Genomic DNA, 17066 nt, shown 5'->3' on the forward strand with positions numbered 1-17066 from the left:
ACAAATTTGACCGATACCAAAAAAAACCGACACCCCCCGCTTCCACCGCGGACTATCCGGGCCCATCCGGCCTCCATACCGGCGTGAACGGGGAAAAACGACGGGGCCGACGACGATTATAACTTTAAAACATGCACTGAACACTAACAACACTAAGTCCACACAGTGGAAACCGATATCAAACTTTTGAGGACGAATACAAGGGATTCTGTCGGGAGCGAACGGAGGTTAAACCGCCGCGTGCAATGCTCCACCACAGAATCCGAGGAATACGTAATTATCTTCGTCGATTCAACTTTAATGCATTATTTGTGGTGGTTAGATGATGAGTGTTGTCGCTACCTAATAAATTAACTAAAATAATAACGTAACATGTTTAAATTTTTAACCCGAAAAGACGAAAGATCGCATGAGACCAGTCTTCTTCGCTAGAGAAGACACGAAAATCCTCGACATTTAGAACTCCAAAATTCAGTCTCCTTCCTGGAGAAGATCCGAGAATCCTCGACGGAAGTCGGCAATGGGCGAATGATCCTGGTAGTCGTGCCCAACAGTTTTCTGTGAAACGCATCATTGAATTGAATTGACACCGAGCAAATTTTGTATTAAACCGTTTTTATTTTGGAGGCCATATTTTACAACGCATTCCCACTCTGCCATGTTTTTCATTAGGGTTTCGTATTTATTTAAACAACTGCGCATTTCTCGTAAATATTAAAATACTCAGAAAATTGATTTTCTAATTAGTTCCAAATTTATTCAAATCGATATAGATAAAAAAAAGCTATTTAGAAAAACCTATAAAACTAATAAGATACATTGTAATTTCTAAACGAACCGTTTCAGAGTCATGTTTGTGGTATGGGTATATTTAAAATGAGGTCTTTTTTTAAATTTAATTTGCTTGCTTGCTTCAACTGTATATGTAGGTAATCAAACAAAAAATTATCCACTCGTTATGCGCCTCTATACATATTAACGTTTTATCGGACAAAGTAAGGGTAAGCAATAGTAAAAAAGGATTTGATTTTTTAAATAAATGTATTTTGGTATGAATGTATCACTTATATTTAATCATTAACACATTCACCTATTAAAATAAACACTTAATATTGATTTGTACCCTGCGTTACTGACAATGCTGACAAATTTTAGCACACATTAAAATTTCTATTATACCAATATATAAAAATAAATCCTGGCGCTTTCAAGCATAATGTCCTTTCTTAACGCCTCGGCCTCTTTCTGAAAGATTGTATGAATGTCAAATTCAATTTTTTCATTTATTTCAATTGCTAACACCACCTTATTCACTCTCGCAATGCCGAATTATCCATTTTTAATTGTGTGCCCGTTGGCGACTCCATTGCTTACGACATGGTTGGTCTTGGCATGTGTCTGATATTCATTGGCCGTGATGTATTTAACATGTTCATTTACTACATTAAAAAAGTCCTCTTGAACTGACGCTAGATCCGTATCGCCATCGACCTAAATCAAATTATCTTTTTGTAGCTTGGAGTACTGTGAAAGTCTTAATAAGTAAATAATTTTATTCGAGCTATAGCGAACAGGCAAAAATTATAACTGGAGTAATTTTCTAAGAAATATTCTTTCTCTTTCTCTGCTCTACTGTAAAATAGTTTAAACTATGCAATGTTGCCGCTTCTAATAGTAACATGGCAAGATTGTTATCTTAAATGTAGTATGCCCTATATTATTAGATTCGTTGCTTTTTTCAGATTATTTTTTCTTAATACGTATACCTATAAAATATTAATAATTTTTTTTGCTATTTAAACTGTGGTAGTAACATTGGAATAAAATGAAACACATACAAAAAACTAAAACCTTGTTCGTAATAGCCTGGAGAGTGATGGGTGTCTTACTATAGTTAATCGGCCAATATTATCCATCGCTTTAAGCATCGGAAGAGATGATTGTCTGAATATTTCCAAACGTCTTCGAAACGCAGTGACGCTGTCATCTAGTCTTCCTTTGCCCAATTGCAATTTAGAGCAATCTAATAGAATTACAGTTGGCTTTTGTCGGAACTGAAATGATCAAAAAAAGAACTACTACTACTACTATAAGTCGCACGATCAATCTTTAGCGCTACTGTTCTATATATTATGTTCTACTAAACCAACAAAAAACAATTACCATCAATCAAATATCTACATGAAGATTTTCAGATATGAAATTATAACCTTCCTTCCTGAATTTATTTATTTCTAGAGAAACTTTATTAATAACTTATAATATATATTTTTTTAATTAGGTGCTAATCAAACTAAACTAACTAATGAATCCAAAATTTGTAGATATTTACCCTGCAACAGTGGACAGCATGTTCTGTTGTTGATAAATATACAAAGTCAGGTTATCAGGTTGATTATATTATATTATATTGGTTAGTTTTTGTGCCGTGCGTTCAATTTATCTTGATAACATTGTAATTGGCTGTAACTTTATTATTTTTAGAGATATCAAGGTAAACAAAGAAATAAAATGTAGGGTTAGTAGCAAAGTTTTTTTCCATAAAAACATAATTAATTTTCTGACATATAAGCCTACATCATATTTTTTAAATGGTACACCCTATATATTATATATGTGATTAATAGAATGTCTTATTACACTCTATAATTCATTCCACCCGCTTTTGACAAATCGTCAAAAATTGGAAAATTATATATATAGTTTCCAAGAGGGCCCTGACTGACAAATAAAAATATGTTTATGTTTGACATATTAGTAAACAACGTTGATGGTTGAATTATTATCCAAGTGATTATTAAATGGTTTTTCGCGAATTTTGCATCCGTGAGAGGAGTGATATGCGTCAAGTATACTTTCTGAATAATAAAAGTCCAGCCGGAGCTCGTCGTCGGTATATTATATATTTTATATTTATCCAGAGCGCCGAGCTCCTTCAAAACAGATATTTCCAAGGCTGGAAAACAAATTTGCAGCAGAAAATGGTAACATATTAAATGCTAAAAAGGTATGCCGGAATCATATTGGCTACTACCCTACATTTTGTTTGTTTGTTTACCTTGATATGTCTAAAAACAAAAAAGTTACAGTCAATTAAAATGTTATCAAGATAAATTGAGCGCACGGTACATAGCAATTCCATAAATGTCACTAAATCACTTGAATAGTAAGTTTTCAAAGGCGTTGGACCTTCTATTGTTTTTTCCAAATAGAAAATAAGCCCTTTACTTTAAAACCAAAGTAAAAATTTAATAAGGCTAACTAAAAACATACCAATATATGGTACCAATTTTCTATAAAATAATAATACCTACTTGGTAAATATTGCATAATTCCTGTGAAATTAAAAAGTATTTAAGTATAACTAAGTGTACCTTCGTTTCGAATTCCTGTATTTGTACCATGTCTCGAGGAAACCCGTCCAAAATGATTCCTTTTACGTTAATATTATTCATTATATGCGACTCAACCGTTTTCATAACAATATCCGTGGGTACCAGTTCTCCGTTGCTAATACAATCTTTTATCTTGACTATTTCGTTGTTGTTTCTTGGATCTGATGACTCAGCAACACTTCTACAATCGTCAAATTAAAAACACGAAGAAGTTTAAAAGCAAAATGATATAAGCAAGATTTAAAAAAAACAGATGCTCGTTTGCAAACTATAAAATTTCGTTGTAAAAACTACAACAATTCCGTATTTTAGTGATTAAAAACATTGCTTCTTGATTAAAACCAGGTCAATTAATCCATTTATGAAAATAACTAAAATAAATACAGTAATTGTGTTCATATTATTACAATCACTGCAATACATTACAATACATAGACTACAGGTTGATTCAGTGAAATGTTTCAAATGTTGTGCAACAAGTGCGGTAAAGGACATTTGTGTCACGAGTTTACTTGATACGAGCGGAACGTAGCGGAGCGAGTGTTTAATAAAAAGTTTTTCTACTCCCGTCTGTAAAATACCTAATTACCCACCGATCTAGCTTGCGAGAAGAGTCACTTTACCACGTCAGTTTCGTTTCCCACGGATCCGAGTCATTTCGGACGTTTTCGGGATTTTACCGCACCGGTTTGAGAGCAATCTGATGTTTTCGGAGATATTTCCCACGCTTTGAATTTTGACGTTTGTCAGTCCTGACGGTCATGTCGGTGAACGTATTCGTGTTGTTTTGCAAAAATATACCCAAAAACTAACGGTCGTAGAAAAAGTATAGTATGCAACTTTTTAAATCACTCGTTTATTAAACACTTGCTCCGCTGCGCTCCGCTCGTGTCAAATAAACTCGTGACTCAAATACAGTTTACCGCACTTGTTGTATAATATACTATTGCCGAACGTGTTACATACTATACTTTTTCTACGACGTTTAGTTTTTGGGTACATTTTCGTAAAACAACACGAGTACATTCACTGACATGATCGTCAGAATTGACAAACGTCAAAATTCAAGGGGTGGGAAATATCCTGTGCGGTAAAATCCCGGAAATCTCCGAATTGGCTCGGATCCGTGGGAGACGACACTGACGTGGTAAAGTGACGCTTCCCGCACGCTAGATCGGTGTGTAATTAGGCATTTTACAGGCGGGAATAGAAAAAAGGATTTATTCGATTAGACAACAAATAAAGTTTTAAGTGGGAAAAATGCTTAAAACATGAGAAACAAATTAAAATATATATTAATTTTTATCATAAAAAATACCATGTTTTCACAAAGTATCTTAAAAACGGCGGAATTTCTAAATAAATTTTGACACATTTATCAATGGAATATTCTTTAAATTGTATCCAATTTTGTTCTTGCACTAATTGCATTATCGATAAATTGTGTTTTTCTTTATATTTACACAAATAAACGACATATTATTTGGAGATGGTTTACTAGCTTAAAAACTAGTTGTTATTTTTTATAAAGTTTGACGACGATTGTGCTTCCACAATTAAACAGTGCTGTAGTCTACGATTGCTTGCCTCAAAAGTTTCCCCAGACTTATGTGGTTCCAGCCCATTTTTCTCGCAGCAGTTTGACACAATACTGCTTTGTTGCTTCCAGGACCGCCGATCACCCAGAAAACGGGAGGATAATTAAGAGGTTTTATCGGAGTGTTGAAATTGTTTTCAATCGCTGAATTCATCGAAATGACTTGAGTTTTTGGACGAGTGGTAGGAGCTGCTGCCCGCGTCGGAGGTGGAGATTCCAAAGATAATTGTGCCAAGTTTGCAGGTGTCTGTAACATTTGCGTGAAGAAATGAATAGCAAAGCAGTAATTAATGCGGATTAAGACGATTTCATCCACATTTCTACGTTGTTTTATCCTTTTTTTTTATAAAATTATTCAGAATTATTAGAATTGTTTATTTACAGCAGCAATTCTGATATGTATTCAAGGTGTGTCGAACAGGTGAAAAGGAAAGTATAGGTTCCATGGAGATATTAATAGGGAATTATGTAATGTTTACATATTTACATATTTTCATCCTTCCTAAATTTACCCGTAGTCCAAATTATGACGATCTACATTAAAACCCCTACGGTGGAACCATTAGTAAATTTGGACCCCATCCTGATCCGAATTCATATTTTGTTCGGTTCAAATCGTATCAAAAAGGCTATTTTTTCTGATACATGGTACATAGTTGTGGCATAAAACTAACACCGAGCAAAAATCTAAGATGTTATTAGATTTTACGATAAACAAGATATGCTGGTTTTGTAGCTGCATAGCAAATTTTAGACCTGATGTAAGTTTCTTCTATTGTTTCTATTTAAGTTGATATTGATCCCAAAAATCGCTTAAACTTACAACACATTGCGCCATAAACACTCAAACAATTGACCAGTTTATTGAACAGCAACAAAAGTAGGAAATTTCATACAATGTAATGTGTAATGCAGTCCAATCTAGAAAAATTGAACAAACATTGAACTTAAGATGGACCTCGGAAAGAATGAATAAATAATGAAACTGTTTCTTGTTAAATCAATTGTGTAAAACTTTTTAATGTCTGATTTTATAAAAATAATGAATTCTCGAGTCCTTAGTGATTTTGTCAGACCTTCTTGTGGTACTGAAAGAAAAAGTTCAAACGTCAGTGGTCAAATTCTGTTAATAATTAAATAAGAACCTATTGTAGTGTTAGTCGACAAAATAATAAGTCTTTTGAAACAGTTTTTTTCTACTACCTTCTGTAAAATACCTAATTTTCTCCACCAAAAGATCCAGTGGCACGACAACCATTTCATACGAAACTTTTGGGAACAATTTTTCCGGAACCAATTGTCTATTAATAGTATATTATGCAATAAGTGAGGTAAACGGCATTTGAGTCACGAGTTAATTTGGCACGAGCGGAGCGAGTGTTTAATAAACAAGTGACTTAAAAAGTTTACCAAACGTGTTGCATACTATAATTTTCCTACGACCGTTAGTTTTTAGGTACATTTTAGCAAAACAACACGAATACATTCACTGACATGACTGTCAGAATTGACAAACGTCAGAATTCAAGCCGTGCTGTAAAATCTCCGAAAACATCCGATTGGTCCCAAAGGTGTGCAGTAATATTCCTGAAATGTCCGAAGTGGCTCGGATCCGAGGGTCAAGAAACTCACCTGTTAAAGTGACGCTTTCCACACGCTAGATCGGTGTATAATTAGGTATTTTACAGAAGGAAGTGGAAAAATTATATAATAGTTCTACCCACTCAAATTCTCGTGAGTTAACTGAAAAGTTAGGAGGAAATGAATATATCCACCCTTAGTTCCATATAAATAAAAAACTTATATCAGGTTTGGTGTAATCCAAATTGTGTATGAGTGGTATGAGTGATTTTTTCCAAATCAACAATTTAACGGTAATCAGTATCCTTTTCATATGTGAGTAGACGTGCAACTAACCAAAAATATTCAACAAACTTTCCAATTACATAATACATACCTTTAACAAACACAGATTTTGCAAAAATTACAACATTTGCAGATACTAATAATAGATAATTGTTACTATAACTAATAAGGTAATTTAAAGTGTAGGTAAATTAAGACACTACCAGAGCAATGATGACGATACTTATATAAAAGTTGTTATGCGATTGTAACTATCATCCCTAGTCTCAATATTTAAATTTATAACACACAATAACGCGTTTTACCACAAGCCGAAACTAAATTTTACTTACTCGACGCGCATTTCGCCAACCAAGCATCTTCAGGAGAAGATTAAAACTAATTTTAAATTTTTATTTTCTAAAACTGTTGTGTGTTTTAAAAATAGTGAGAGCAATTGGTAATTTATCAACTAGCAAAATAAGTACCAATGAATTTCCTGAATTACTAAAGCGACTATTTCGGGGATTTTATTGAGGTGAGATCGATAATGGGTGGGTTACTTCCCATCAGAAAATGATATCGAGTGCTTAACATCAGTGACATTAATATGCAAATTATTTTCAATCGAAACAAAACAAAAAAAATAAAATATTCCAAAAAGTAACGAGACGAACGAGTTTAGAGGTTTTTAATAATTTTTCGAATTTTATAATAATAATTTGCCATTTTAGTATCTTGCTATCGCTATATAAAAAAATACAAATATAAAAAGAAAATATAAATAAAGTAAAATAGCAATTATATATGATAAATATCTTCTTTGTAAATAAATATTTTGCATAAAAATGTAATTAAAAAGTATAAAGTGTAAAGATCGGAAGAACTTCTTTGTCCTACAAAATTTTCTATATGTTAACCAGAGTCGGTGAGAGTTTATAAAGATGCGGGAATTATTTTAAAGGGTTGGGGGAAATCCCGTTTGTGCTGTCTTTGGTTCCATAAAATACTAACCGCATTTTTCTACATTTTATAGATAAATACCCCGCAAATTGTCTAAAATGAATCTAAAATAGAATGTTTAGCCTAAGTGTCTCTTAACATGTTGCAAGAATTTATTTTTTTAATCGAGAACACACCGGAATTACAATTTTACCTTTTCTGAGTTGTTATTCATTGGCACAAAATTATTTTTCGTCAGTTGCGTGAATTCAGGAGGATTATCTTGATCTCCTAGTATCCGAAATACGGCTTCTCGAAAATCTTTGTACACATCAGCCGGAGGTCTCTCACCATGAACCTAGGCAAAATTAGTTTAATGTAGCATCTACCGGGTGGACCAAAAAAATAGGGCAGTATTATATTCTCATGAGACATCGACTTTTTTTCTGGCTTTTTCAAGATAAGTAATAAGAATTTACAGTGTGTTTTTAATTTTTGTTACATTAATTGGAATCAAAACAAGTATTAATTTAATGGCCACCTACATCTAAATATTTTTTAAGGATGTTGGGCACAAAATGTTCCGAGAAATTAAAAAACGCAAAAAATCAGATCGTTTCCGGTACAACCAGAATTTATCAAAAGTTTTATTTCTCCATCTTGAAAAATGGAAGAAAACTACATCAGCTATATGCAGATATTTTTGTCGAAATAGTGTCCTGTCCAGGCATATTACACGGATCAATTTTGGCTGGTGTAACCAGAAAGCAGAATGCAGATGAGTACGAGCCCCAGTGATTCAGGGTTAAATAGGATACACTGAAAACTGAAAAATGCGATATCAATATCACTTGAAAGATTTTGTTTATTTTTCTTGACGTTGAGATATTTGGACTGAAAGAGCATTTTCTCTAAAAACGACTAGAAAAGCACAAACGAAAAGTATGTCCATTGTTTTAAGATATCTGCCAAACCAAACTCCCTCATTAGAAGTAACTAACCAAAAACGTACCGATATTAGCATGTTACTTTGGTCGAAGTATTCCGCCACAGGAATAACGTTTTTGTAAAAGTTGACAAGTTCCAACTTAGCCAGAGATAACACTAATTGACCTAATTTGGCACCATATTCAATTTGTCTCTCCAATATCTTTTGTCGCCACGATATCATTATTACACCGTTCACTACCCGAATCTAAAAATAAATATGTCTCAATAACATCAACAAATGACTTAGTTCATCAACGGTACGCAGGGTATCCTTTAAATACAGCCATCTTTTGTTTGTTTAATGACAATTTCAAATAATGAGTTAGGAATTGGCAAAAGTTTCATGGATAGATACTCTAGATATTAGCAAGAGATTTATAATACATCGAACTAATACTGGCAAAAACAGAAATTAATTTGTAATATGTCAAGTGAGTCACATTGTATTTCGCTTCATAATTTCAAACATTAGTTAGTAATATTTCAACATTCGGTAAAGGGATTGAGTTGTTAATAAAGAGATGTAATAAGTGTATTGAAGTTAAGGCAGATTAGTAATATTTCAGCATTCAGATAGAGCGTATCTTTACAATACTTCGAACTAATACTGTCAAAAACAGAAATTAATTTGTCATACGAGGTTAGCGCCAAAATTTCCCGGCCTGACATAGACGCAGCTCCAGTATCGCGATACAACTTTGTCTTCTTTTAAAGATACATCTTAGTAGGGTGCAAAAAAAAAATTGAAGTCTTGCTTCAATTAGTTTTTTATTGTCAGCATTTTAAACAAGACGTGTCCGAAAAAATGTTGCAAATAACGCAAATTGAGTACAGAGCAGTCATAAAGTTTTTGACAAAAGAAGGGTTAGCACCTAAAATTATTAAAGAAAGGCTGGATGGTGTGTACGGCCAAATTTCTCCTTCGTATTCTGTAGAGAATGAATGGGCAAAACGTTTTCGAATGGGACAGGAGAAGATGATTCAAGAACTGGTCGACCAGTGGAGGTCATAACGGAAGATATTGTTGCGATTGTGGAAGACGTGGTATTCAGTGATCGACGTTTAAAGGTCAAGGAAATCTGAAAAATTACTAAGCTTTCTAATACAAGTGTTCGTCGAATCGTGCATGATCATTTAGGTATACATAAGGTTAGTGCAAGATGGGTTCCTAAAAACCTTTCGGTTATTCAAAAACAACGCCGTGTCGAGTGTGCGCGGTCTCTGTGGGTCGGAACCAAAGCCTGTGATAGAAACTATTCTGACGGGACATGCAACTATGGTTTTCTATTATGACCCTCTATCGAAAAAAGAATCAATGGAGTGGCGTCGTAAGGGTGAAGCACCTCCAAGAAAATTCAGAGTCTGCCAGTCAACAAAAAAGGTGATGGCCACGATCTTTTGGGATTGTGACGGAATTCTTTTGATAGATTTTAAAGAAACTAATACCACTATCAATGGTAAATATTTTGCAACATTACTACATAAATTGCGAGACTGCATACGTGTAAGACGTCGAGGAAAACTGACCAGAGGCGTGCGTCTTTTGCACGATAATGCACCTGTCCATACTGCTGGTGTTGCACAAGCTGCAATTTTAGAGTGTGATTCCAACAGATAGATCATCCGCCCTATAGTCCAGATATGACCACCATCGACTATTATTTGTTTGGATATTTGAAAAAGAACTTACGTGGACGGCGGTTTTACGACGAAGTTGAGTGAGAAGAGGCTGTTTTAGCTTATTTTGCAAAAAAAACCAAAATAATATTTTTTTAAAGGGATTGAGTTGTTAATAAAGAGATGTAAGAAGTGTATTGAAGTTAAGCCAGATTAGTAATATTTCAGCATTCAGATGGAGCGTATCTTTACAATACTTCAAACTAATACTGGCAAAAACAGAAATTAATTTGTAATATGTTAGTGAGTCACCTTGCATTTCACTTTATAATTTCTGAAATTAGTTAGTAACATTTATATATACAACATAATCCGCTTCATTCTAATAGTAAGCATAGCAACTAAGTTCGGGCCTTGGCCTAAATAAAAATACAAAATCAAAGCATACGGTTCGAACAACTCAGATAAATTTCATTTCGTTTATTAGATATTTATATTCCTTTTGCCACAATTACTAATTGTAAAATCGTTACAATACCGAGCACAGAATACTAAATATTCAGTTTACAACCCCAATTAATAGAATATGGATTATAACAATTAGCGGCGGGTACATTGTATTACTAAAACGCGGTTGCAAACTGCTAATCTATTGTACCCATATTCAACCACAAGTTCCAGTTTTATAACATCCTAATCTTCGTTACGTCGAGTTAAAAATTTCGTTTTAACGTAAACTTATAATCCGGCAGTGTATTTCATCGAACTAACTAGTTCCAGATCCATATTTTTGTAATTATCGGAAACACTAAACAGGGAAAAGTGGGTACCTTTTTAAGTGTTGTGAATAATTTATCTACGCTTTAAGTACAACACACAATTCGGTGTGTTGTAATTTATGTATTCACGCTACGGACGACGTGACCCTGATATACCTCCATTAATAATTAAACAATTTAAAACTAAAAACGCTATCTCAGTTATTGTAGGGGCCGCGGAAACATACGAAAATGAGGGTTAATATTCTGGCAACTTTGCTATTGACCAGTTTTATTATTAGACTTGTACTTTGTTTCCAACTGTTATACAAGTCCACAAGTTTTCAACGCACTATTCGCTTTTCAATAGGATTATTGATTTTGAAATTTTATAAATTATAAATTAAAAACTGCGTTGGAAAATACATTACTTTTTCGGAATATTCCACCACGTCTCTCATATTACGCGGATAACCAGAAACCAAATAGGTTTTTGCACTGGGCGCCATTTTCATCTCGACCATCAAAACCTCGGTAACCGTTTTGCTAGAAAGTTGACCATAATCCAGGACATCTAAAATGAAAAAATATTATTTTCGCTTGGTCAGCTATTTGTCAGCGCGCACCTGGTGTGATTCAGCAATGTTACTCAATATTTTGTTTCAACATTGAAATATTTCAATAAACTAATTTACTGATATATTCACTTTGTTTCCCAACACAAACACAAATATTGTAGAGTAATTCTTTTAAATTAATATTGTGTTCTGAAAACACTAGAACACACTATGACATGTCCTTCGGTCATCTTAGAGTTGGTGTGGTTATTTTGTGAACCTCTAGTTTTATGATTTTAACAACATTAATGAAAGTATTTGTTAACGCTCTTATTTAGCGTCATCTAATAATAAACATTAAACAACCAGAAGCAGAAGATAAGATATTCACTAATTCGCTTGCCTGTCATGCTCACGATTAATAAACCCATGTATTAATAACAAGCAAATCTTCCGATACATCTGTATTAGTAGTTCTACTATGGTTGTTGTTAAAATATGTAAAAGTTAGGCTATCTTTAATTTACCCTATATAGAGTAATTACATATTCTGGTGACTTGAAACAAAAGATGTAATCAAATCAAAATCAAATCACTTGGAATTTTTTCCATTATTTCTTTTCTCTTTAAGTAACAAAGAATTACAACTTCTCAGGAATCTTACCATTTCCAATGGCGTATTGTTGAAGTAAATCAGACACATTAATGTGCACCACTCCTTTCTTTTCTTGCATCAAATTGTCGCAGTGTGTCACCTTTCCGCTACCCGGCCCTCCTAAAACACATTTTTGATTTCGATACTAATACTTTTGTGGATAAATTGATCCAGATTTAAAGATAGTAATAATATCATAGTAATCCTGTACATTATTTTTGAAGCCGTTTCAACACTGTTAATAGAGGGTTGTAATGTTCTCGGAATAATTACAAGTTTGGAAAGGTGCTAACCAAACCAAACTAACCAACTAAAATTTTAATGGAATTTCGTTATAAGTTTGTCAGAAAATTAAGAATTTCATAAAGAAATCCATACGGCAAGGCGTCAATTTAAAAAAAATATTGACTTGTTTCGCCCATACAGGGACCATCCGACCTACAAAATAAATTTCTAAAAAGAATAGGTCATTGTTGCATAGAATTTAAGTCAAAAGTTATTATTTTTGTCATTTTTTGTTTTGGATCATATTATTAGAAGTAAAATTTTGTAAATATTTTTTTGCTATTCAATTCTAGATCTTCATTAATTCATTATATCGTATATATGATCCCTAACAAAAATTAAAAAAAAAACATTTTCTATGCTATTTAACAAACAGGACTTAAGCTGAATTTTTAGAGATCAATTAGATAAACCAACAATTTTAACAAAGTCAGAAACCTTTTTTTTCCCTAGATTATACGAAAATTAGTATATTATGCAACAAGTGCGGAGTGCAGCGGAGCGAGTTTTTAATAAACGAGTGAGTTAAAAAGTTTAACGAACCTTTTCTACGTCATTTTCGCAAAACAACACGAATACATTCACTGACATGACCGTCAGAATTGACAAACGTCAAAATTCAAAGCGTGGGAAATATCTCCGAAAACATCCGATTGCTCCCAAACCCGTGAGGTAAGATCCCGGAAATGTCCGAACTGGTTCGAATCCGTGAGACAAGAAACTCACGTGGTAAAGTGACGCTTCCCGCACGCTAGGTCGGTGGGTAATTATGTATTTTACAGACGGGAGTAGAAAAAATATATTGCACCCTAGGTATGACTTGTCATGGAATCAAAGAGATTTTCGAGTTGCGAGGAACTAATACAAGGTGCCGCGTAAAATTTTCCATCTCGCTTCCTTGTCTTAAAATCTCATAGTAACTTTGTCATAACATTTTTCGTCATCTATATATTCCTATAATATAAGGTTTATCGATTCATTCATCAATCACTGACAAGAAGTAAAACTACTTCGGTTTCAATCTGCTCGAACAGAAGCACAAAAAATTATATTATAATGGAACACCAATTTCCACCCGGGGAATAGTTTCAAGGGGTGGCCAAAATAATAATAAAAGTGTATTAGATACAACAACTCTTTTTGATTACAATATATTGATATTTCTTGTGTAAGGATGTATGTCCAGTCCATTGTCACTAATATTTACCGAATTTACCCAAATGAAACGGTAATTTATTGTTATGCCAAACGACATTTCAAATCAAAGTAAATTTCAAAATATTTGGTTTTGAGTTAACGGCTGAAGTAGCGGTAAAATGTGGCTCAGCCTAATGAATTCGATCCGGACATTAAACAAAAATGTTATAAACTGTTGTTTATCGACTTCTTTAAAACTTTTAATTTTCTTTTGATTTCCAGATGTTGTTTCCTCGCCTTAATGGATTTGCTAACCATATTTTATTCTCGATAAAGAAACTTTTAAAAAGCACGATTCGTATAAACTTTTATTTCTTACTTCGATCATACATTTTTTTTAAATAGATGAATAAAATGAAGGTTTTTTTTACAAATTCCTAGGCACCAAGGAATATGTTTTTTATAATACTATTACTATAATGTACTACGACCAGAATTTGGCCATGGATAACAGGATGAAAAAATTATTAAATAAACATGGTGACATACCTAGATTTTGGTTAAGGTTATACAGGGTGTTTTACGGTGTTTCACTAGACGTTTTGGGAAAACGGGACTTAACAATTTGTTAAAAAATTTATCTCTTCTGTCGATATAAAATATGTCCAGTTTCGCAATATTACCGCTTGCATCGAGAAACAGAGGTAACTTTGATTTTTTTAATAGAATAACCTGTATATTGTTCCATTTTTCTTCCCACTGTCACTCTCTGATTATTTTTATAAAATTTTTCGCTATGGGGAATGTTAATAATTCGACTGAACAAAACCGAATTCTTATTGCTGGGTTACTTGAAAATCTAGAAAGGTTCAAATTTTGGCAGCATTTGGCAACTACTGGTAGAATGGTGGAATGTTATGAATATTACCATTGACATACGACTTATAAAGCTAAATGAAGGATATTCCTAAAAAAGGTATAGTAGATACGAGTTCTTTTCAGGTCTTTTTATTATTATTTTTAACATAACCTTTGCAAAAATGTTATTTATTTTGTTTTGAATTTATGTAGACTCACTTACTCATACTTACCCAATACAAAAATAACTGGAACTTTAAGGGCTTCAAATTGAATCGGGGTGTCGTTATGCATTGGAAATTTTCCTGCTGGAGGAGTAACGGCGTTTTTTGTGTAGCGTGGAGTGTTCTGAGCCCAACTTTCCGTTCCACCTTCAAGTGACTGTGAACCATTATTTTGTTCTATAGAGAAAAAATAAATGAGCTGCGTGTTCATTTTTGAAATTGAAATTAGATTTGTTAAATAACAGTTATTGTTATTATTGTATATACTTATATATTATTCTTTTAACTTATCCGTAGATTAATAAGTGATGCTACTATAAATCAAAGTATTTTTAGAATTAACGTGTAGGCTGAAAGATAACTTCAGAACGATATTTATGTTCCGTCCAAAACTTATTACATATTTTAGAGCGTTTTTTTAATGGTGTGGTAACAAGATGGCGCTCAATTCCACATAATGCATATCACAGAATACAGAAAGGCACGCCTGCTCTCCTGATATGACTTTAATGGATTTCTTCATCTGGCTTTATTTGAACGATGTTTTTTTGTCAAAGATCATCGAATAATTTTAAGGAGCTAAACGACAGAGATTCGTGAAGCATTCAAAGCAATTACTGCTCAAATGAATGTTATGTTTGTCTACAAGTCGGTCGAGTTCAATTTGTATAAATTATAATAAGAAATATAATCACACTTGCATACCTATTTTCAAAACATAAAGCTATAATTATCATTATATGCAAGTTTTTTTTCCTTGATGGTAACAATATTACGATTTTATATGATATAGATTTTCATAAATATTGTGAAATTTTAAAAAATAATAGAGGTGCATTAAAAAAAAGTTAGTGTTTTTTTAAACTAATTTACGTAATCTTACATAATATAATGTCAAATGGTTGAAATCAACCCAAATATTAAATCTTCCTGGATGACCACCACACATAAATCCTGAAATATTAAACAAATGTTTTTGTTGAAGTGATGCTTGGATTACAAACAATGCACAGCTAGCACACTTTTATTGTTTTGACAAAACCTGATGGCGCAAAGAAATGTCTATATCGATTATCTACTTTAGCCTCATTGGAGTAAAATTTTCGCTTATAAAACGTTCTATGTTGGAACCCGGTCAACGTGGTTATTTTACCCATTTTAATAGTCCTAAAAACGATTTGGACATATTGGTCTAACCGTGGATACAGGATATGTAATTTTTGACTGCCATCTATTATATCTATGTTAAAGCTAGCTCTTCTTCATAAATAAATAACATACCGCGCGTTTCATTTAAAAAAAAGTAGGCACTTGGAGTATAGCTAACTTGTTAGCACCTACCTATAATCATAAGTTTAAAATATTTTTCTAGTAACAGTTTCGCCATATATTGGCCGACATGCATGGCAGGACACCGTTGCATACCTTCAAGCAACACCGCATTTTTATATAGTAGATTATAAAAACGAAATTATAGTGTTCTTCTGAAGATATTTTGTTGAAATTAGCTTTAATTCAACGGTTGTCACAGCTCCAAAAAACATTTGATAAAATTATTTAATCACTGATTGTGATTTTTTTGGAAATAAATTATATATAACTATGTATGCAATAAGCTTCTACGTTAAAAGTAGGATTTGTAAGTAATGTATTTCACAACGTGTCAGTCAATGTAGCTCAGGTTCTCGAAAACCACACTGTACTTTTCTTTGTTAGAGCTAGAAATAATAAATATGAAAGAAAGACATATAATCCTACTCTAGGAAGAATTTGATCATCAAGATTGACATCACACATTTCTATAAATCATTTGGAATGCTACTTTTCTAAATCGAATTTTTTTTTTTTGAAAAACTAAACATATTCAAATCTCCTAGATTTAGATTTTCCATGTTTAGTGGGAATCCAAAGTTGTAAGTAATAAATACCGGTGTCGAGGCAGATTCCCATATTCCTACAGGAGGCACGGGTATATGTAAGAACGTTTTGTTAACACACAAGTTCACAAACGCGTTAAAGTCAGCATTTCCATTATAGTCACATATAATATTTTAAAGACAAACAAAAATCAACACAAACGCCAAAAATTGACTGGTGTATTTTCGAATCTACATTTTTAAAGATGACTGTGACTAATCGTGCCTTAAAACCCGAGGGGGACTGAATATTTAATAATGGTTTCTGTCGGTTTCCATGACGATTTGTG

The 17066-nt window shown here is 33.0% G+C and overlaps 1 protein-coding gene across 1 annotated transcript; it reads right to left on the reverse strand.

Moving 5' to 3' along the window:
• Positions 1–1044: 1044 nt before the first annotated feature.
• LOC132696940 (adenylate kinase isoenzyme 5) lies at positions 1045–17025 on the reverse strand. Its single transcript, XM_060662097.1, has 12 exons — positions 16856–17025; positions 16789–16824; positions 14870–15037; positions 12366–12476; positions 11576–11718; positions 8792–8974; positions 7994–8137; positions 4983–5239; positions 3375–3576; positions 1890–2054; positions 1306–1491; positions 1045–1245 (listed from the first exon to the last, which is right to left on the reverse strand). The coding sequence occupies exons 2-11, from the start codon at positions 16808–16810 to the stop codon at positions 1330–1332; spliced, it is 1557 nt and encodes a 518-aa protein (XP_060518080.1). The 5' UTR covers positions 16811–16824; positions 16856–17025; the 3' UTR covers positions 1045–1245; positions 1306–1329.
• Positions 17026–17066: the final 41 nt, after the last annotated feature.

The sequence above is a fragment of the Cylas formicarius genome, unplaced genomic scaffold, assembly GCF_029955315.1.
Source record: "Cylas formicarius isolate icCylForm1 unplaced genomic scaffold, icCylForm1.1 PGA_scaffold_1__22_contigs__length_36826433, whole genome shotgun sequence".
Taxonomy (NCBI): Eukaryota; Metazoa; Arthropoda; class Insecta; order Coleoptera; family Brentidae; genus Cylas; species Cylas formicarius.